General features: G+C 42.3%; 1 protein-coding gene across 1 annotated transcript; it reads left to right on the forward strand.

The window, feature by feature from the left end:
* The first annotated feature begins 232 nt into the window (after positions 1–232).
* On the forward strand, positions 233–22,392 carry Dhrs9 (dehydrogenase/reductase 9). The gene is made up of 5 exons (XM_052182628.1): positions 233–395; positions 13,169–13,491; positions 14,704–14,962; positions 18,266–18,429; positions 21,810–22,392. The coding sequence occupies exons 2-5, from the start codon at positions 13,179–13,181 to the stop codon at positions 22,031–22,033; spliced, it is 960 nt and encodes a 319-aa protein (XP_052038588.1). The 5' UTR covers positions 233–395; positions 13,169–13,178; the 3' UTR covers positions 22,034–22,392.
* Positions 22,393–22,691: the final 299 nt, after the last annotated feature.

Here is a 22,691-nt window from a genome sequence, read left to right on the forward strand (position 1 = left end):
CAGGGGGTTTACCAAGATGCTTCTTAGTCACGTGATTTCAGCCGCCTCATTTGGTCAAGATAGTGTGAGTAGTTTTCTCTAGCTAGCTACGTTTAATTTATAAAAAGCGCTGCCCTGCTTTGGAAACCTGTGACCTACAGTCTCTCCACCCTCCATCCACTGAGGAGAGACTTAGTCACCACTTGATGTTGCAAGGGGTGTGAGTCACAGAGGCAAGAGAGAAGTAAAGAAGACTTCGCTCATGCAGGTCTCAGAGCTCCGCAGAAGCCCAGGCACCTTGAGAGGACCAGCTTGACCGAAGTGCACTTCCTTCCCCTGGGCCACAGCAGGAAGGTGACAACCAGCAGCGGAGCAGGCCACCCTCAGCTTCTGCACTCCGAGTCACCTTCAGGGAGGTAACTGATGGCTGTCCGATCGATCGTTTGTCCCTTCACTCATCAGCTCATCCTAAGCTGTCCTTGATTTTCTGGGCTCCTATAGAAAGACCCAAGTTGTCTTTCAGCTGAGGTCAACTGTGTTTCTTTAACATAGTTTGAAAATGATGGGAGCAGAGTCATAAAGAAATGATCTGTGCGACCCAGGAACCTGACTGAAACTCTCCTATGACAGGACTTCATATCCCATAGCATCCTGCAGTCACAACTAAATACCTCTCTCTCTCCCTCCCTCTCTTCATCTCTCCATTCCTATTTGGTACCTTCTGTGGCTTTGAGGACTAATGAGAAATTGGTGGGCACAGAGTTCCAAAAGTTTTGGACATATTAAGAGTATCTTGGGTGGACTGATTAACCGGTTAACCGCCAAGTGCAGACTGATCTGTTTCTCTACCTACTTTCCCAATATTATCAGTTCCCATGAACACAAGAGAAAAACTATGTGGGAGATGAGAAAAAGATATTTCTAAGGTGCACGCTGGCCCCAGGGTTCTGAGTTGTCAGAAAGAAAAAAAATTGCTATGATAGTCGCTCCACATTTTATAATAAAGTGACTTGCTATTTCAAATGCTCACACACACACTTGGGTTTTGGCGGGTGGGGGTGTGAAACCCTGAGACCCTCTCAGGCTGAAGCTCGGGACTGGGTTGTATGTATTTTAGTGCCGCCTGGCACATATTCAATGCTCTGAGATGAGGCATTATGCGAGAACGGAAAGATCTTTCATTATTGCGCTGGATATTTTCACATTTGAAAGTGCTGTCCAATTTTTAGACTAAATCTCAATACAAGAAAAACTTACTTCATACATTGCAGGACATGAGACCCTTATAACAAATGTCATGTTCTCAAGTGATATAATTTTAAAACACTAACATTTTCTTCTGGAGCAAAGCTAACTGTGGTTGAAAGACAGTGAGAGATTTGAATATGCTCGCTGGAATGATACTAACATACACTCAATTCTGAACTTTCTTTGGGACCACAAATTATAATAACACAGCACATAATCCCTTCCAGCTAGCAGTTACTATTTTGTGGCCGTAGATTTAAAAATGACTCCTAATGTGCCATTACTGTCAGAAGGCACACAGACAAAACGATAAACCCTGAAGGATTTGGGGTGATTAATACTCATAAGCAAATATGATCTGGTAAATTGCTTTAAGTGTTTTCCTTAGACAGGGGCAGGTTTGTCCCTCTGGTGAGGCAGGACAGTCCCTGGTCTGGAGCTACAGTGGACGCACAGATGAGTACTTCTCCCACCACACACTTGGGCGTGGAGCTGTGCCCTCCTGCAGGAACTCTGGTGAAATGTAACTAAGGAAGCTTCTCTTCTTCCTGTTATGGGAGGGAACTCATCATTCCAGGATGCTGAATACCATCTCACCTTGGCTAAGTCATCATCACAGTCAAGATGGTTTTCACCAGATTCACAACAAAACAATTACTGTTTACTGCAAACGTATTTTGTGTCAGGGTCCTTGGCTCCATTTTTTAATCCATCTCAGACTTTTCAGGTGTATGACTTTAATCTTCCTCTTCAAGCGAGTGCATCTCCTTAACCATATGACCTCATTTCTATCACCAGGCTCTTGGGTCCTGTTTCCTTAGAGCAAAGTACACCAGACATCTCTGAAAGGTCACATAAAGGTTTAATTTTTTTTTTTTACTTCAGTAAAAAGGCAAAATATAAAGAATAAGTTCTGAGTATTAAACCATATATGAAGTATCTAAATTTAAGACACACACACATGTTCCAGGGTGTTCATTATTAAGAACACTTGCATTCCCTAAGAAAACTCAGAAGATATTTCAGACAGACATCACCACTCAATGTTTTCTATTTGATTCATCTTGGTACAACAGCTCTGTTGTTGATCCAGAGACTGCAACAAATTGAAGGTAAATAGAGATTTAATAATAATTAATAAACTCCCAGTGTTTTCTGAAAGAAAATCTTCGGTGGAGTTATGTGGACAGAAAATGAGCTGATCTGAGAGAAACCGTTTAGAAAGAGCTCTACCATCTAAGAAGAACTTTGAACATTAGTGTTTATTTTTGTCTGGTCCCCTGTTTTCTACCAGTAGAGGAAGGCAACCCAGAGAACTAAAATCGACAGGGTTTATTTTAAGTTTGTCACTAAGAAACCTAGGAAGAGAACCCAGAAAGGGGAAGTGGGGTTCACTGTGGAGCACAGCATTTTCTGCGAGCTGCTGACAGGTGGTGGTTCCTTTTCTAACTCCTACCTGACAAATGAAGGCAGTAATCAGCCTCCTTTCGTGGCTCCTTCTGAATCTCTGTTGTAAGACAGAGTACTTCTGATAAAATGTTTTCATCCCCCCTAGCAACCAAAGACGTTGTGAAACGTGATGGTTTGTAAATGTGATAGCCCAGGGAATGGCACTATTTGGACGTGTGGCCTTGTTGGAGTAGGTGTGTCACTGTGGGTGTGGGCTTTAATACCCTAGTCCTAGTTGCCTGGAAGTCAGTCTTCCACTAGCAGCCTTCCGATGAAGATGTAGAACTCTCAGTTCCTCCTGCACCATGGCTGCTTGGATGTTGCCATGCTCCCACCTTGAGGACAATGAACTGAACCTCTGAACCTGTAAGCCAGCCCCAATTGTCCGTATAAGACTTGCCTTGGTCATGGTGTCTATTCACAACAGTAAAACCCTAACTAAGCCAGACGTCATCTTCCCTGCACAGCTCTTCCATGTGTTCTTTCACAGTTTAAATTGCCAAGGGGAAAGTAATTTCTAAACACCGTCTAGCAAATGTTCCATTTTGTGCTATTCAACCCACTTCCCCAAATATCATGATGATTAAACGAGATGCATATTATGAGATATCATAGGAGCCTGAACTTTTTCATGACCTAAATTAGAAGTGAGGATACTTCATGACTGTCCTGGTCATTCTCTCCTTTTTTCCTAGAGTTCAAAGATCTCAGAGATCTGTCCAAGGCTCTTCATATAGAGTGATGTGATGGTAGAGTGAATCATAACTTCCTCTTTTCCTTCTGCCCTGCCTATTGCTCTTCCATCAAATGCCAAGCAGCACACACAATGCCCAGGTGGTAGAGAGGTGGGCACAGAGCCTAGGTGCCAGAGCCCAGTGAGAATGTAGGCAGCACAAGTGGGATCAGAGGGGCATGTCCCAGAGTCACCCAAAATCACAGCTTATACCTTGAATCAATTAGCCTGCATTTCTGAATTCATTTCTCCTAAATAGAGATTTATTGGTTTTGAAATAAGAGCTCACTGTGTTGTCCAGGCTGGTCTCTCTCTCCTATCTTTATCTCCAAGTGCTGAGATTACAGATGAGTTATCACACCCAGAAAAAAAGAAATGATTTTATCACGAAGTTTAAGATAAATATTTATAGGTCCAGGCAACCACCTAGAAAAGGGTTTCTTAAGCTTCTCACACTTGCCCAAGAAACACAGATTTATATAGTCCCAAATATGTAGATCTATAAACAGGCATACAAAGCAAACATTTACTGACAAGTCATAAAGAAATTTATTTTGAAACAATTCTCTTGGGTACACATAATTTTATCAATTATTGACAATGAAAACAAGTTTACATACTGATGAAAGATGTATTTGGCTATTTAAAAAATAACTAAACCTTAGCTAAATGTTTGACACTATAAGCCATGGCATCTTCAATGATTTTTTTTTCCGAGTTGACTAACATTTTGATCATTAATACTGAGAATTTCATTGTCATAAATATATGGTGCAAAATGGCAGAAACTTGTTCAAGGCAATTTCAAAATTGTTGAAAATTTGGTCCTAACTCCAAGCCTGAAATTCATTTGATGATTTTTTTTTTTAATGAAACTCAAGTCAACAACTCGAACAGCAGCTTTTTTTTTTCTTTCTTCTTTTTCTCTCCCCCCCCCCCCCCAGACAGGGTTTCTCTGTGTAGCCCTGGCTGTCCTGGAACTCAGTCTGTAGACCGTGCTGGCCTTGAACTCAGAAATCTGCCTGCCTCTGCCTCCCAAGTGCTGGAATTAAAAGCGTGCACCACCACCGCCCCGCTGGTCCATTTCCTCTATCCTTTCTTTCTTTCTTTCTTTCTTTCTTTCTTTCTTTCTTTCTTTCTTTCTTTCTTTCTTTTCTTTTTTTTTTTTTTTTTTTTTTTTTTTGTTGTTGTTGTTGTTGGTTTTTTGAGACAGCATCATTTCTCTGTAGCCCTGGATGTCCTGGAACTCACTCTGTATAGGTGTTTTCCCTGAATGTATACATAAATGTCCTTGGAAGACAAGAGGTGCCAGATCATCCGGAGGAAGAGTATCACTACATGGGTGCTGGGAACCAAACCCATGTGCTGTACAAGAACGGCGCAAGAGCTCTTAACCACTCAGCCATCTCTCTGTCCCTTCCAACAGTAATTTTTATAATCAAGTGCTCTATCATAATACAATCCAAAGACATCCCAGTGTGGTGCTTACATGAGGAAGAATAACTGTAAGAAAATATTAAGCCCTTGCTTTCTGTAATTTAACTATTACATTCTAAAAAGAAAAAAAAAACACCTCCTATCCTACATATGCTAAAAAGTACTGCAAATCTTCACATACAAGAGTCTCAAATATGAACCAAGGTGGTCTAGGCAGCACTGGCTGCCACTGCGTGCACAAGGCAAAGCATGTGTACTGTGTGCTCAGAACCGCAGCTACGGGGAAGTCATTCAACACAAGTCCTGCCCAAACCTTGGATCCATTATCTTTGGTTTTGAAATAATTTTTAATCACTGCTCATTTGATAACCTCTCACTGTTGCTTTTTTTTTAATCCCACATTCAGCTACCTGACCCTATAGCCACAGTTCAAAAAGTTGTGGCATTCAGTCAACCACAGCTGCTATTTACATTTGCACATGACATTATGAGGACTACGGTTCCCTAGGAGCATTTGCGGAATTCTAGAGGCTCAATTTGCTACCAAGTGCAAGCAAGCTGTCATAGCCCCAGCTCAGCCAGGATCCAGGCCTTATTAGCACTCAATGCCGTGCGTGTCAATGTGGTCATTTCTAAATCCACAAATGGTCTTAGTCTGTTGGATACCTTCTAGCCTCCTAGTAAGAAAAGTAGATACGTTTTACATTGCAAACGTTAGTGCTTGCCAAAACAGGTTATGAGTAATTTTATAAGCAACAAAACTTCTCTCTTAATGCCATAAAAAGCATAAATGGTCATCAAGGGAACATCACTGAGACACTAATGACTGGGTTTCCAGATAAGTGGTCCTGGGTACAGTGGCATTCTGGACCCTGAGGAGAGGAATCTCTATAGCAGCAGTTCCCAAGGAGGAGCAATTTTGTCCCCTGAGGGATGTTTAGTACTGTCCGGAGACATCTTTATCAGAAGTGTTACTGACATCGAGTGTGTAGAGGCCAAGGGTGCTACTGAGCAGGCTGTAATACACTAGCCAGACTTCACCTTATTAATTATGGAATTCAAAATATCAAAAGGGCTGTAACTGGAAAGCCCATGCTTACATTGCTTACCTCCAAGAAATAGACAGAGCAGCCCTTTCAGCGGGAAAGGTGTAACAGACGTTGAGCATGGTGGTTCAGCAGGTACTCTAATGAAAATATCGTATCCCCAAACTGCCACCAGGCAAGGCTCAGATAGGATGCATAAAGTACTCTGAGTTCTCTGAGGGATGAACTCCCAAAACCTGCTTTAGTGCTTGGAGCCAAGGGGTCCACACTCTTTAGTAAACAGATTGTTGTGAGATAAATTGAAAGACATGGCTGATAAACAACTAAACAAATGAGTCAAGGCCCTACTGCTAAATCACTGGCACCAGGGAACTACAGAGATGTGACTAGAGTGGTTGGGGCAGTTGTGTTAGCTGTGGTTATTCATTTACTTCTTTGGTGAGCTGACTGTCCATCCCTTTCTATGCGCAGGGCATGGCCCTGAAAACCCTGACCTGGGATTGTTGCTCATGGATGTTTCTTGACTAAAGTACTACTAGGGGTCAAAGATCTATGTTGTCTTGCAGCTGACCTAGTCCAGTGACCTAGAATAATACAGAATGCAGAGACTAAAAGAAGAACTAACATTTATAGGCACTTGTAAGGATGGGCCTCAAGGTCAGGGGTAGAAGTCCCTCAAACTCAAGCAACTGACTGCCTAACCTCAAAGATGACCATCAGCCCAGAGGGGTGCTCAGTGACAGTATAGAGGGTGCATCTTTAATGACTAAAAAGTCCCTCTCTGTTTCTTATCACTGGGGAAAACTGTGTTTGTTTAGAGAGGAGCTTATGTGGGAAGTGGAAAAAATGAGGCAAAGAGAGGGAGGAAGGGAGACGGAGAGGGAGAGGAAGAGAGAAGGGGAGGGAGAGAGAGAGGGAGAGGGGGAAGAGAGGGAGAGGAAGAGAGAGGAGGAGGGAGAGAGAGGGAGAGGGAGAGAGAGGAGGAGAGAGGGAGAGGGAGAGGAAGAGAGAGGGGAGGGAGAGAGAGAGAGAGAGAGAGAGGGAGAGGGAGAGGGGGGAGAGAGGGAGGGGGAGAGGAAGAGAGAGCGAGAGAGAGCGAGAGAGAGAGAGAGAGAGAGAGAGAGAGAGAGAGAGGGGGGGGGGGAGAGGCAGAAAGAGAGAGGGGGAGAGAGGGAGAGAGGCAGAAAGAGAGAGAGAGGGAGAGGAGAGGGAGAGTAAGAGGGAGAGGCAGAAAGAGAGGGAAAGGGAGAGGGAGAGGCAGAAAGAGAGGGGGGGAGAGGGAGAGAGAGAGGCAGAAAGAGAGAGAGAGAAGGAGAGGAGAGGGAGAGGAAAGGGAGAGGGAGAGGCAGAAAGAGAGAGACAGAAAGGGAGAGGGAGAGAGAGAAGGAGAGGGAGAGAGCTGCTTCGCTTTGAGGTTTTGTTTCCTCCAGTGGTTGTAAGGATGGTTTTCTAGAGGACAGAAGACGGGCAGCTCAGGTCACTCCAAAACTCTGGCATTGTGCTTTGTCCATAGGGTCCAAAGCAGTTCAATAAAGTCCTTGGGGTGGAGGAAGATTTCATTTTTCTTTCCGCAATTTTACTTTGTTTTTGAAACGCAGTCATTCACCAGTCACTCACATAGGGGATCCTGACTCCAGGACCCTTTCCCACGCGGCGACTCTATGGCCCTCTTACACATGGGCGTCCGAATCTGCAGATTCCCAATGTCTAAAACGGCACGGTGCTCGCACATGGCCTGCGCTCCTTTGGGCATACATTAAATCGCTTCTAGTCCATTTGTAATGTATAATATGGGCACTGTGTACATAGTAACACTGTTGTTCAGGAGACAAGAATAATGAAAAGGTCTGTGTGTGTTCAGTGGAGATTCAGTTTACAAAACTACTCAAACCTGCAGTCGGTTGGATCTGTGGGCATGATTTCACACTTACAGAAAAGTCAAAAGAATGGTACAATCTAGAGGTATTAAACATTAATATTTTACCACATTTTTACTCTCATTCTTTCTTATATATACATATGAGTTTTTGCTTATATATACATATATTATTTTCTAAACTTTGCATTTTGTTTTGTATTGAATTTTTGATCATTTGTTCCTTTATTTATTTTTTATACTTCATATTTTATTCCCCACCACCACCACCCACCACCCCTGTCTACCCTCTGACTGTTCCACATTCCGTACCTCCTCCTCATCCCCCTGTCTCTATGTGAATGTCCCCACCACCTACCCCACCTGACCTCTAAACTCTCTGGGGCCTCCAGTCTCTTGAGGGTTAGGTGTATCATCCCTGAATGAACACAGACCCGGCGGTCCTCTACTGTATGTGTGCTGGGGCCTCATATCAGCACCAGCTGTATATTGCCTGTTTGGTAGCCCAGTGTTGAGAGATCTCGGTGGTCCCGATTAAATGAGACTGCTGGCCCTCCTACAAGATTGTCCTTCTCCTTCACCCTTCCCTAAGCCAACAACAGGGGCCAGCTGCTTCTGTCCATTGCTTGGGTCAAATATCCGCATCTGACTCTTTCAGCAACTTGTTGGGTCTTCTGGAGTGCGGTCATGCTAGGTCCCTTTTTGTGAGCTCTCCACAGCCTCAGTAATAGTGTCAGGCCTTGGGACCTTCCCTTGCACTTGATCCCACTGGAGTCTGTCGCTGTACCTTCTTTTCCTCATACTCCTCTCCATTTTCATCCCTGTAATTCTTTCTGAGTGGCACAATTATGAGTCAGAGTTGTGACTGTGGGATGCTCCCCTCTCCCTCATTTGATGCCCTGTCTTCCTGCTCAAGATGGACTCTATAAGTTCCCTCTCCCTATTGTCCAGCATTTCCACTCTGGAAATCAATCGGAAGGTTCCTCAGAAAACTGGAAATAGATCTACCTGAAGACCCAGCTATACCACTCTTGGGAATATACCCATTTGTTCCTTTTGTTTTGCTTTTGAGACAAAGTCTTACTATGTAGCTTTGACTGGCCTAGAATTTTCTGTGTAGACCAGACTGGCCTCAAACTCACAGAGAGCTGCCTGTGTCTGAGTGCTAGAATTAGAGACCTGTACCCCAATGCCCAGCTTGAGTGGTTTGAAAGCAAGTTGAAGATATTATGCACCTTAATCTTTAAATACTTCAATATAAATTATGAGAAAAAGTCTATCATTTTCCACAATATAATTTTCAAAGGAAAATTTATCAAGTTTGCAGACTTTTTTTTTTAAATTTCACTAGTTGATGTAATAGTTAATTTCTGAGAAAAGGAAACATGTTTACCAGTCAGTGATCATGTGTTGCATTTCATTGTCTTGTCTCTTTAACATCTTTAGTCCTTTTTATCCTTTATGACTGGTGTTTTTGAAGAGCACAGGGCACACATTCTGTAGAACTGGAAGTAGTTTTCCGTGCATGATTAGCTGGAGTTTGAGCAGCAAGTGCTGCTCTGTCCTTTTCAGTGTGTCAACCAGGAAGCACATAATGTTGGTTTACTCCATGACTAAGAATTCCACTTTCTATCATTTTGTTAAAGTGGCTGCTCAGATTTCTTCACTGTGAAATCACTATCATTCATTTTTTAAATTAATAATTGACTTTGTGGGACACGTTTTGTGATTCCATACTGTCAATCTAGCACCCATTGATAGTTCTTGCCTGAAATAATTGTTACTACATCAGCTGCTAATACTGATTTTCTAACTGCATCCTTCCTTGACACTTATCAGTTGGCATGGCTTCTCTTTCCTTATATAGTTCCTTATTGACGTTAATCAAGATGACTGTGTTCATTTCATAGTCAACAACCTACAGATCCATTACGGCATGATCTGCTTTGGTGCTCAAATTGTGTCATACTTGGTGACTAAAGACCCTTCCAATTGGTTCCTATGCATTCTTCAGCCCTTTTTTTCTTTGTATCATAAGACACTTCATGATCATTTTTATACTTCCCTAGACAAATCCTCATATTAACTTCTCTGATGATCATAAGATTGAGAAAATGGGCTCTGGATCCTTGGTCTTTTCATCATTCTTAGGTTTTCCTTATACTTTATCAGGTAGATGTAAGTAGATAGTTGTTCATTAAGTTATATATCTGTTTACAAATATTCTAAACCATCAGTTGATGGTTCTCTCTCTCTCTCTCTCTCTCTCTCTCTCTCTCTCTCTCTCTTTCTCTCTCTCTCTCTCTCCCTCCCTCCCCTTCTCTCTTTCTCTCTGTCTCTGTGTCTCTCTTTCTGTATCTCTCTGTCTCTCTCCCCCTCTCTCTGTCTCTGTCTGTCTCTCTCTCTGTCTCTCTCTGCCCCCCCCCTCTTCTCTCTCATTCAATTACACAAGGTCCAGGTCAGCAACCCCTCACCTCATGTCTTTTCAGCTCTTCTCTTTGACAGAATGAAACCTGACATCTGTCAGCCATATGCAGTTACTCATTCCCTCAGTCATGTAATTGAGGTTTGAGGATTGTCTGTTGTTATGGTGAAGGCATGGACTTCATGGGCTTTCATGCATTCTTGTTGAAATACATGTATTTGGGGCTAAAGTATTCTAGGAAATTTTGATTTACATAGCTGTCATATCCACTGTCTAAAGTGAATAAAGACTTTTCAATGCATGAATTAAAATACATAGATTTTTAAAGGAAGCCTGATGTGATGACACACACTAACGATATTTACCACACTGTCTTTCACTAGCACATTAATAATACCACAGTAGCAAGAATGATAAATATATCTCTAATCTCCCTCATTCAGGAAGCCGAGACAGACAGATCTCTGTGAGTTCAAGGCTAGCCTGGTCTATGTAGAAAGTTTCAGCAGTCAGAGCTACGTGATGGGATCCTGTCTCAGTACAAAAAGAATGGGACACATGCCATATTTTCTAATGAGTATGTATGTCACGGGTTGTTTGGGTCCAAGGGCTTTCAGCCTAGTCTCTCAGCAGCCTTGGCAAGGTACTGAGTTGACTCTATGAGCTTAGCTTGGACACTGCTCCGGTCACCTACCAGAGTTCAGGGTTTGCAGTTCTCTAACATGGGAAGGTATCGTGCTCCAGAACACAATGACCTTGGCAAGTTACCTTATACCTTTGATCCTGTTTTATCTTCTATAACTGGCAAATAATATGCTCTCCAGAGGGCTAGACAGAAACCACATGAGACTGTATGTGAATCCCCAGACAGAGGCCTTTTCCAAGGTAGGCAGTAATCTCACAATTTACTCCTCTCAGTCCCCCGTTCCCCTCCCCCCCCTCCCCCAGCAAAGCTGACAAGTTACACTCTCTGTTGTAGGGACATTACAATCCACAAGTGTTTTGCTTTTTTTTTTTTTTCAAATAATTTCTTTGGAACTTTGATTTACAATGAAATTAGGCATCTCGATATTCATTAACTCTCAAGGGAAGACCTAAACAAAACACTATAACTAATTAGATTTACAAATATGAAATGTCATTAAAATCTCTAAATATGTAATTTCGTGAGTGCTTTTTGCTTCTCATAATTGGACATTTTAAATCACTATGTATTCGAGAAGCAGAAACCTTGCTGCTTGGGTATATGCAACAATCAATTCCTACACAAAAGTGTTTGGGGAAACTAAACCAAATTATTATGTAATTTAGAAACCTGTTTTCAAAACATCAAAACTTGTGGTATAACTATACCACAAGTCAGCTGTATCTCCCCATAGTTTAATATTTTTGCTAGTTTAATATCTCTCAGTAGACTTTTTTTTAATATTTTTCTTCACAAGTCTTTTAGGGGAAAAAAAGATAAAAATAGGACTCAATTTTTTCCTTAAAAAATAAAGATGATATACTGAATTATTTTTATCTTAAATATACTATTGGCTATACAATCATAGAAATTAAGTATGAGAACATATCTGAAATCCTATTTATGCATTTGTTTATAGACATAATTGTTTAACAAAATCTTGAGTCAAATGTAATAACTATTACTTGACAGAGTTAAAGAGAACAAAGGAAAAGAAAAGATTTCTTAGTATGCATAAATAGGCATGATTCTGGAAGCATCCACAGGTCTGCACTTTGGACTGTATCTGTTGCTTTTCTTGTGTGAAGTATTCCAGATTCTACAGGAGAGTGGATCAAGGACAAAGACATTGGGGATAGAGAGAAGACCCAGATGTTAGGAACATGTGCTGTTCTTGCAGAGGGACCAAGTTCTGTTTCTTCACCCACATTACACTATTGGCAACTACCTGTAAATCCAGCTTCAGGGGATCCCATTATCTCTTCTGGCCTCTGAAGGCACCTACCACACATACACACGCGCACACACGCACACTGCCCCCCCCCCATATATCATTTTTAAAAAGGAAAAAAATCTAACAACAGAAGATACACTGTGGATGTGGCAGGGAACTTTCTAAGCCTCTATGCTGGGCATGGCAGAGGGCTCTTGGCAAAGGGGATGATCTCTGTATCTTCTTCCCTACACTAACTTGGGAGCAAACACGTGGTTCCTGTGTGGAGAGGGAACTGACCTCTTGTGATCCTGTTTCCCCTCACCAGAATTCAAAAGGGCTGGGCTCCATGACCTCAGACCTAAGGCAGGCAGAGAGCAGCAGCCTGCCCTCTGAGTCTCTCTAGGCCCTCTAGGACAGTGGTTCTCAACCTGTGGGGTGAGACCCCCACAGCAGTTGAACAACCCTCTCACAGGGGTGGCTTAGGACCATCGGAAAACACAGAGATTTACATTATGATTCAGAAGAGAAGCAAAATTACAGTTATGAAGTAGCAACAAAAATAATTTTATGGTTGGGGGTCACCCCAACATGAGGAACTGTATGAAAGGGTCACAGGTTAGGAAGGTTGAGAGCCACTGCTGTAGGAGATTTTGATCCTGTTTTGCCGTTGAATTTTACTAAGGAATGGGATGTAAGATTTTACTGTGACTCTGTCTCTCAGATAGGTTTTTTGAGTGTGATACTGAAGTCACTACTCTAGGCAGCTCTGCTTGCTCCTTTCACACAGTGACCTCAGTCAACCTTACTTCTTCCATTCCTTTTCTTTCCCTCTGATTTTTTCTGAATTCTGATTGCCTGGTGTTGGCATTACCTTGAAGAGGCAGTGTGTGATTTAAATGGTTTGTCTTTCCAACAAGCAACCAAAACAATCATCTTAATAACCATCTTGTCTACTCAAATTCATTTACACAACTCCCAGTTCACCAGCATGTGACTGTTCTGATTTGAATTTTCTTTCTAATTTTAAACATCATCTTTTATCGTACGTGAAATAAGTGTCCCTGTCACATACAGGAAAAAGAAAATGCTGTTTTGGGTGTTGGCCCTCCTGCTCCTCTGTGCTTTTCTGTGGAATTATAAAGGGCAGCTGAAGATAGCAGACATCGCTGACAAGTATGTTTTCATCACTGGATGTGACACAGGCTTTGGAAACTTAGCAGCCAGAACTTTTGATAAAAAAGGCTTCCATGTCATTGCGGCCTGCCTGACTGAGTCAGGATCAGCTGCTTTGAAGGCCAAAACTTCAGAGAGACTTCACACAGTGCTTCTGGATGTCACCGACCCAGAGAATGTCAAGAAGACGGCCCAGTGGGTGAAGAGCCATGTTGGAGAAAAAGGTAAGAGACTAGAGATGGGGGCGGGGCTAGGGAGGTGGGGGCGGGGCTAGGAAGATGAGGCGGGGCTAGGTAGGTGGGGGCGGGGCTAGGGAGGGGGTGATGGGGAATTAAGGAAAGAGGAATAATGGAATAATTTCAGATGTGAACCACATGTTCACATCATCTTAAGTGGCCTATCAAGAGAATGCCTCTTAAGTCCCGGCAACATGTTTCTAAATCTCTGCAGAGCTTCTGAGGGATTCCAGTGTATGTGAGAAGTGCCCCAGATAGAACCCCCTTGAGTCCCAGCAGGGGAGTCTAGAACAGATGTAAACGTCCCGACTTTTTGTGACCTTCTTCAATATCACAGCAAAGGGAGTTGAGATTAAGCCTATAGGAGAATACGGAAAAGGCATCCAGATCACCACCTGATTACCTGGGACCCACATCTTACCAGATGGGTCCAGAGTTCATTGTCTTTAGTGGTCGGTAGAACAGGAGCCAGTGATATGAGAAGAGCCCTTAGGAAGTCCAGTGGACCAATGAGCACTAGACATTCTCTTTGCTATGATTTCGTTAACTAGCTTCACTTTGGACTGAGAAAGTTTTATTAGCTTTGAGTATTGAAATATTCTCATAGAAGAAGCTATCAGGGTCCACAAGAGAGACAAGCAAATGTGTGTCCTTCAGTAACATCTTTAACTCTAAGACTCTGAACCTCAAATGCAATGATTTAGCAAAGCCTCCTCCAGACAAATCTTGGTGCTCATCTTCCACAATACTATATATTCCCAATCAAGAAACAATCAAGAGGATGGCTTATTTTTCTATCGAAATTCACCATAAGGTAGATTCATATCACTTCCTTACCCATACAGAATACTTTATAAATAAACTCTGGCTGCACCATCTTGCAAGACAGGAAAGTGGACCAATTTGATCTAAATCTTAGTTGAGAAATCAGAAAGTCTTCCTCAAAAAAGCATAAGAAAATATATGACACTTGGAACCAGGAATAGAATAGCAGTGAGCATGAATTCCAATAATTAACATGAATAATTTCAGCATAGCCTCCCACTCCTCCAGCTACCACTTCCCCAAAATGCAAAGACATTTCAAAGCAGGAATATCTCTAAAGAGGAAACCATTGTATAAAGAAAGAACTGCATTTCCCTTCCAGATGCCCATAGAAATGACACTATCTACTACGCCTTCTTTCCCTCTCTGCTCCAGGTCTATGGGGTCTGATCAATAATGCTGGTGTTCTTGGTGTGCTGGCTCCCACTGACTGGCTGACAGTGGATGACTACAGAGAACCCATTGAAGTTAATCTGTTTGGGCTTATCAACGTGACACTGAATATGCTTCCGCTGGTCAAAAAAGCTCGAGGGCGTGTGATCAATGTCTCCAGCGTTGGAGGCCGGCTTGCATTTGGTGGAGGGGGCTATACTCCATCCAAATATGCAGTGGAAGGTTTCAATGACAGCCTAAGGTAAGGAGAATTAATTAACTTCATACAACTGCTGCTATGGCATGCCAGATACTTAGCATGTGTGAGGCACCCTTAGGGGCACGTTAAAATATTTCCACCTGCCGAGGGTCACACAGCTGATTAAGTGGAGGAACTGATATTTGAACCTAAGTCTATGTAGAGTCTAACTCTTTCTGCTTTTGTATTAGTGTGTGATGCCAATAGTGGGGTGAATTTACAGTCAACAGGTCAATTCGTCCACACAGAGAATCATCCAGGGTGGACGTCTCAATTATTATTCCTGGTAGGTGCTAACAGAACAGTACACGTTTATTTAAACCTCCAGCAGAAAAGCATTAGGTCTCAGTGGCTGCCCAATACACTCCAGTTGGGTTTTGCAATTGTATCCAGTGGGAGAGGCAGGAAGAGGATACTAGCTAGATTCATCTTACCAGGAACCAGAATTTGTGACTCTCGGTTCAAAGCCCATACATGCTGAAAAGAAATGACCACACATTAAAACCGTGTGCTAAGAGAACAGAATTTACTTAAAGGACAATTTTCAAACATGTGGGAGGTATGAAGAGATATTCCAAGGATGGGAGTAAGGGCTAACAAACAGCAAGGGGCATTGCCATCCAAGGACTACAGGATGAAGAGACAGGAAAGTTTATACAACGTGGAGACACAGAGGCTGGTAGCTCCATCTAAAAGATGAAATAACCATTGTTGACGCTACATGAGAAATCGCCAGTCCTGCACCGTGTACTCCCATTCCTGATTCTAATAGACTGTGTCTGCCAGATGCTAAGGTACACTTAATGCAGGTGACCTCCTGGGACACAGCTAGCAGAAGCAGTCTGGAGAAGCAAAGGGCAGTTAAGTCAGCTGTGTCATGTAGAGACAAGCAAGAGAAAAGACAAAATTGGTATTGGCTTGCCTTTAATGCCCCCCATTTACTTATTTAATTAGTAATACTAAAAACATATGTTAGAGTTTATATATACCACAGATTTACAATTAGCTTACCAATAAAAAAGATAGATAATCCCACTGAGGTAATTAAAGGCTGATAACTTCCATTCTACCACATGATCTAGCTGTCAATTCTGAGTCCCCTAAGAAATAAGCACAATAAAATTCTTTCAAAACATTAATGTGATGTCGAATAGCCTGAAGAACTTGTTAAAGATGGAGATTTTGCTGGGCGTGGGTCTGGGATCTGGGGTCTAAAGAGCGAGCAGACGCTGGCTCATGGGTTTTCACACTTGGAGTAACAATGTCATGGCAACCACTCTTGTTCTCAGCCGATCTTCCATTCCATTCCTCAAGAAGCAATATAATAATAAACATTCCATTCTATAAGCATCATTAACATAATAAAATACTGGTATTTTTAAAAGTTGCTTCGACTGTAGTGCTTGTAAAATCTGTTGGGCAGCTAGACACTGTCTGGAAGAAATTAACAGAAAGTGTTTATGCCTTTATGGCCCATAGAACTGGTATTTAACATGGAATTATGCATGCAGCCTAGTCCAGTGGCAGTTCCAGGATGTCTACATACAGAGACAAGGCCTGAAAGACAGCAGTCCAACAGAGAAAGGACTGGGACGCTAAAGCTGTATTATTTACTCAGCAGGTATATTGCTTTCATACTGGCTTTACTTCCCTCAGAAGCCTAGCAGAATGGCCTGTCTCCTGTCCCTGTGTCATTTCCATGAATACATAAGGAAAGAAGTCTCCTCAAATACTTCCTTGGAACTGCTATCTCCCAGATCCAACAGTCATCAGTTGACACATGAATAAAATATAATTAGGTTGAAAGATAACCTTTAAGATTTTCATGTAATACACATTTCAGAATCTCCCAGGGTCAAGTTAATTTACATTGTCAGTAAAATATATTTCAAAATGTGTAATAGTTTTGTTGCAAGAAATCAAAATCTGAAAAGAATTGAATAATATTTTATGATTTAAAATAGCGCTTATTAAAAAATATGTAGACTGGTGAGATGGCTCAGAGGTTAAGAGCATTGACTCTCTTTCTCTCTCTCTCTTTCTCTCTCTCTCTCTCTATATATATATATACACACACATATATATATATACTCTATATATATACATGCATGTGTGTATATATATGTATGTATATATATGTGTGTGTGTATATACATAATACACATATATCTACATATATGTGAAAAATATATCATATAGTAAGGACAGGTGTGAGGCTTAGTGGCAGAGTTCTGGCCCAGCACTACAAGGTCTGGCTTCAAGCCTCAGCATGGGTAAGATGTCTATAAAATGAGTGATTGCCTCTTTATTCCACTCCTAGAGGAACTATACATTAAATTTAGAAAATGATTATTCATGAACTGGTCTGCAGCACATTCTTCAGTTGACAGGAAGGAGGCACCCACATCTCAGACCTGTGACTCGAACCGTGTAGACTTGAGGCCACCGCCTGAAGTGATGTAAAGGGAGAGCTTGCTCAGCAGGGATCAGGGTGGCATGCCAGGGGTCGTGACACTCCATCCTTCCTCATCCTCAGTCATGATGCAATCCACATGCCAAAACTCAGGATAGAACTCCTGCATTCCAAAACTCCAAGCCAGTCACTCCTGCCTCTCACCGTGAGGCCCTTTGAACATGGAGAAGAAATGGTCTTAACCCAAGCGCTTGTCAGTTTAACAAAAGGAGGCTTAAGGGGGAAATGCTGGTTGGTGTGGGGCTATTCCGAGGACTGGTCCACCCACAGCCGCTTCCTGTTCTGCCATTCATCCTCACTCAACCACCTTGAGCTCCAGTTTCTTCATTTTCAGTGTGACAGGATAGGACAAGATGTTTGTTGCCAACATAGCCATTCTCTGGTTCTCTGAAAAGATTTATAAGAAACTAGTTGAAGCCAGGCAGTGGTGGCGCACGCCTTTAATCCCAGCACTTGGGAGACAGAGGCAGGCAGATTTCTGAGTTCTAGGCCAGCCTGGTCTACAGAGTGAGTTCCAGGACAGCCAGGGGGTTACACAGAGAAACCCTGTCTCGGAAAAAAAAAAGAAAGAAAGAAAGAAAAGAAAAGAAAAAGAAACTAGTTGAAGAGTAATAAACATTCTCCAGATAAACTTGAATAAAACAAAAAGAAAATTAAGAATATAAAAGACTGAGGATGTAACCACAGAGTGCTTGCCTAGTATGCAGGAAGCCCTGGACTGGACACAGCTCAATGAAAGTATGGGTTTTGTTGTTGTTATTGTTGTTGTTTGTTGTTTGTTTTGTTGTTTTCTTTTTAAATATAAAAAGATTCTTCGATTGTTCTTCTCACAGGCGGGACATGAAAGCTTTTGGTGTGCACGTCTCGTGCATTGAGCCAGGGCTGTTCAAAACAGATCTGGCAGATCCCATCAAGACAACTGAAAAAAAGCTCGCCATTTGGAAACATCTGTCTCCAGACATCAAACAACAATATGGAGAGGGCTACATTGAAAAAAGTGAGTCTGGGCATAGATGCTGTGTCTTCTGGAAGCCCCTGTCCTGGTCAGAATGAAGGAGTCGCAGACACAGCGATATGGATCTTTGATAGGAGTATTAACTTCAGAGTCACCTCTGGCTTCTCTGAGTGCTTACTAAGAAACTACCAAATGCCAAGTTTTGTGCTAAGCATTTCTGAATGATGTCATTTACGCCTCAAAGAAAGTTACTGGAGTCGTGAACAGAGGCTTTGCAGGGTAGAATGTCCTTTCTGGGGTGCCCAGCATCTCCTGGTCGTGGCAGCCTTGCTCCCAATAGTCTTCCTCACTACACGCACTTCATCTTATTACTAAACACAAGCATGGCTGACAGAGGTGGAGGTGACAAATGATGGGGAGTCTCGGACTGTGACCCTTTTACTGTATCATAGCTGATAACAAAAGAGGACCCCAGTAAAACTGCGAAACAGTGAGACCACACAGCACCAAGCAGACAGATCCTCTGCAGGGCAAGCCAGAAGTGACACCATTGGTGTGGGCGCTAATTGCCCAGGGAATACAGACAGAGCAGGAGAGGGGCCCAGCCCATACCGGTTTCAATAAGGCTTTAAAATCCAGGAATCTGAGTGGAGGAAGCTATCAGGAAGAGGAACACAGGGAAGGGGAAGAAGAGGTAGAAATGAGTCAAAAGACTGAGTGAGGCAAGGGGAGAGAATAATCAAGACGCCACAGTGATGACTAAGACTGTGAGCGTTTACAAAGCACTCGTCATCCTTCTACGTGCCTCACATACTCACTTCATTTGTAATCCCTGAGCTCTGTGGAGCAGCCTTCATTCTATAGCAACAGAGACATGGAGCGGTAACACGGCTGAAATCGCACAGCTAGATGTGAACCCAGCACAACTGTGCCAAGCATTCCTGGGCACTCTAGTCCAAAAGAAGCAGTGCAGGGAACACTTTGCTCAAGTTCCCGGCCGAGGACTCTTCTCCAGCGCGTTTTCCTCAACCTGTAAGGTTTACTTGATGGTCCTTTGACACGGAGTTCTTGCCTTTAGAGGCTCAAGGTCCTGCCTCCCTCCACGCCACACTATGCCTCAAAAATGTGGCTCTGCCTCTTCATGAGTTACAGTAACACAGAGCACTAGGACAAGGTTCAAGATCAGCAGTTTGAACAGAGACCCAAGACTCAAGTCAGAAACGCGTATGAAAGTTTTCAAAACAATAGACATTCCCAACTAGTCAATATGATACACACACACACACACACACACCATGCAAAAGGGCTCCTGAGGATTTCAACTAAAATGCCTGCTTGACAAACTTTCCAAAGAGTCTCTCTCTGTAAGCTTAGAGCCATCACCATTAGAAACTGTATTTCTTGCACTCTGACTCTAAAAGAAACAGACTGAACTTAACCCTGCTAGACTTAACATTTCAGAGACAAAGTTCTTCATGTGTAAAGGAGTTTTCTATACTAGATGATGATGTTGATGCTGATAAGTTCCTATGACTATACCACAAGATTCCATGAAAAGTTTTTCCATTTTGGCACGTAGCAATTATACATATTTATGAGATCTGGCATAATAAGAATACCAACAGTGATAAACAGACCAAGGTGCCTGGTGTATTGATTTTCCTCAAATATATATCATTTGTTTGGGTTGAAAACATTCAAAATTTTCTTGAGCATTGAACCCAAATTTATAGCAACATTAAATATTAAATATTTCCAAGTCGGAATTTAGAGATGAGCCAGACTCACATTCCCAATGCAGACCATAAATCTAAAGTCGCCTTTCTCTATTTCCCAGGCTGAACAATAATTTAAACTAGTTGTCAACACTTACTATGCTCTTTAAACAACTTTTGGCTACTAAACAAATATCACCATCACTCATTAGGTTTACTAAACAATTGAGAGCCTACAATCTAACATAGTAGCTTTTCCTCTGAGCAGACACGGCACAGGTGTGTTTGAAAACATGTGAATAGTATAGGGTTGTGCTACTGTGCATGTTTCAAGGAGGCCTCATGCCAGTTTCTATAATTGTTGCTTTAGTTTAGATCCTCGTGCACAGGACCTCTTTCCAGCACCCGAGTCTACACTTTTGTCTCACCATCCCCAACCCCATCTTTTGTCTCACCACCTGCGACTCTAATGGCCCACTATGATGTCTTGCTGGGGGTTAAATTTGAGCACTAGAGCAATTCATGCACCGTGACTAACACATTCACATGCACAGCCACTGGCCCAGTTTATGGCCTCTTGAGAAATATCTGTCTGGTTCCTTTTCATGTTTAAAAAATCAGATTGTTCAATGTTTTCTATTGAGTTGTTGGGATTCCCTTTATATTTCTTTTTGGATATTAACCCCTTATCAATGTATAGTTTGCAATTTTTTCCCAGTCTATGAGTTATCTCTTTGCTCTTTTAACTGCTTCCTTTGATGCACAGGAAATTGTTAGTCAGATGCAGTCCAGTCCATCCATTCTGGCTCTTGCCGTCTGTGCTGTGTGGATCATCTTCAAAGCTTACTGCTTGGTCCAGTTTCAGAAAGCTTTTACTCTGTGTTTTATAGTGTTAGGTTCTATTTTCAAGTCTGTAATCTGTTCTAAGTTGACTTTTATGTTCAGGATGAGATAAAGTTCCAATTTCATTCTCCTACCTGTAAATGGCTAGTTTTTCCAGCACCTTTTTATTGAAGAATCCGGGGTTCCAAATCATTCCCAATCCCTTGTGAGATTATTTGACTTTCTGGTGGGGTCATGACTCAAATACTTCATAAGTCCAACAACCAGAGGTGTTTAACTTCTGATCCAGGACAAAATTGGAGAGATGTGTGGTGTCTAATTTCCCTCTCCACCCCTGTGTGCATGCATGGACACTCACACACAAGGTCATGTATATAATTGTATTTTCTATAACACAATACTCTTCAGGATAGATTAGAAATCAAACTCATGACTTCCTAGACATAAAGCCCTTGTGGACTCTATACACTATCCCTTCTCTATTGCGTTTAATCATCCTCAAAGTCCTCAGACAAGCAGCATCACTTGAAAATTCATGGAAAATGCAAATGTTTATAAGACGTACATCATACTTACTGGCTCAAGAATTCTGTATGTAAAACCCAGAAGTCTGGGTATCTACAACCTTTGTAAGGAGATTCTGCTGCCCTTCCAAGTTTGAGATAAGACCAATTGGCTGGCCTAAAGAAGACATGGCAGCATCTTTTTCTAGAGGAGATTGGAAAACCATTCCAGTGAGTCACAATTATAATTGCTAAGTCAAAATAAAGTCCCTGTCATGTGTCTTCCTGTTTGCACCCTAGCCTCCCACTCTCACTCTCCTTTTCTGCCCGAGAGTGAACATATTTTGTCTCTTTTTTATAGGTCTACACAAACTGAAAAGCAATACCTCCTCCGTGAACTTGGACCTCTCTCTAGTGGTAGAGTGCATGGACCATGCTCTAACAAGTCTCTTCCCCAAGACGCGGTACACTGCTGGGAAAGATGCCAAGACATTTTGGATACCTCTGTCTCACATGCCAACAGTTGTCCAAGACTTTTTATTGTTGAAACAGAAAGTAGAGCTGGCAAATCCCAAAGCTGTGTGACTCAACTGACCAACCACAAATGCCTGCCCTCAGCTTCGAGATTGGCTGATTTCAGAGACTTATCACCTCGATCTCATTCTTTACCAGACCTAACTCGGACTCAGTTAGACCATGTTTCTAGATAGTCCATGGTCCCTTCATAAGTCTTCTTTGAAAATAAGGACAGAGAAGGCCTATCACATAACCAGACTTGCCTGATACTGAAGCTTTGCCTGAGTGGTAAGATGAAAGAGAAATTACAGACTTCTCCATCCAAAAGAGGTGTGCTGCTACCCGCCCTTTACTGGTTCAGTAATCCAGATTGTTGAGCATTGTCTCTGGTCAAAATGTTAAGCAATAAGAAGTCTTTCATAAGTGGATCCAATGGCTCTGTTATCTGGCGGAGGGAAGACTCTGGCTGGGACTTACTCCTTTCAGATAAGCTTTGATAAGAACAAGTAAGAGATAAAAAGGTGTGGTTAGACAAAGCACTAGTATTAACTGAGAGGTTGTTAGAAATGGGAAAGAAATAGAAGGGCAGAAAAATGCAAGCAATGAAAGGGAGGGAAACTCTAACACAAGCCTCGTATTCCAGAGGGACACGGAGGACACACTACTGCTGGTACCGTGAAGCCCCGGCATCTGGTCCTAGCCCTAGAGGCTCCTCACCTCCGGCTTC

The sequence above is a fragment of the Apodemus sylvaticus genome, chromosome 5 (assembly GCF_947179515.1).
Source record: "Apodemus sylvaticus chromosome 5, mApoSyl1.1, whole genome shotgun sequence".
Lineage (NCBI taxonomy): Eukaryota > Metazoa > Chordata > Mammalia > Rodentia > Muridae > Apodemus > Apodemus sylvaticus.

Coding starts and splice junctions, on each gene's coding strand:
- Dhrs9 (XM_052182628.1), top strand. CDS start 13,179: ATGCTGTTTTGGGTGTTGGCCCTCCTGCTCCTCTGTGCTTTTCTGTGG. Junction 13,492..14,703: donor GAGCCATGTTGGAGAAAAAG/GTAAGAGACTAG, acceptor TCTCTGCTCCAG/GTCTATGGGGTCTGATCAAT. Junction 14,963..18,265: donor GGTTTCAATGACAGCCTAAG/GTAAGGAGAATT, acceptor TTCTTCTCACAG/GCGGGACATGAAAGCTTTTG.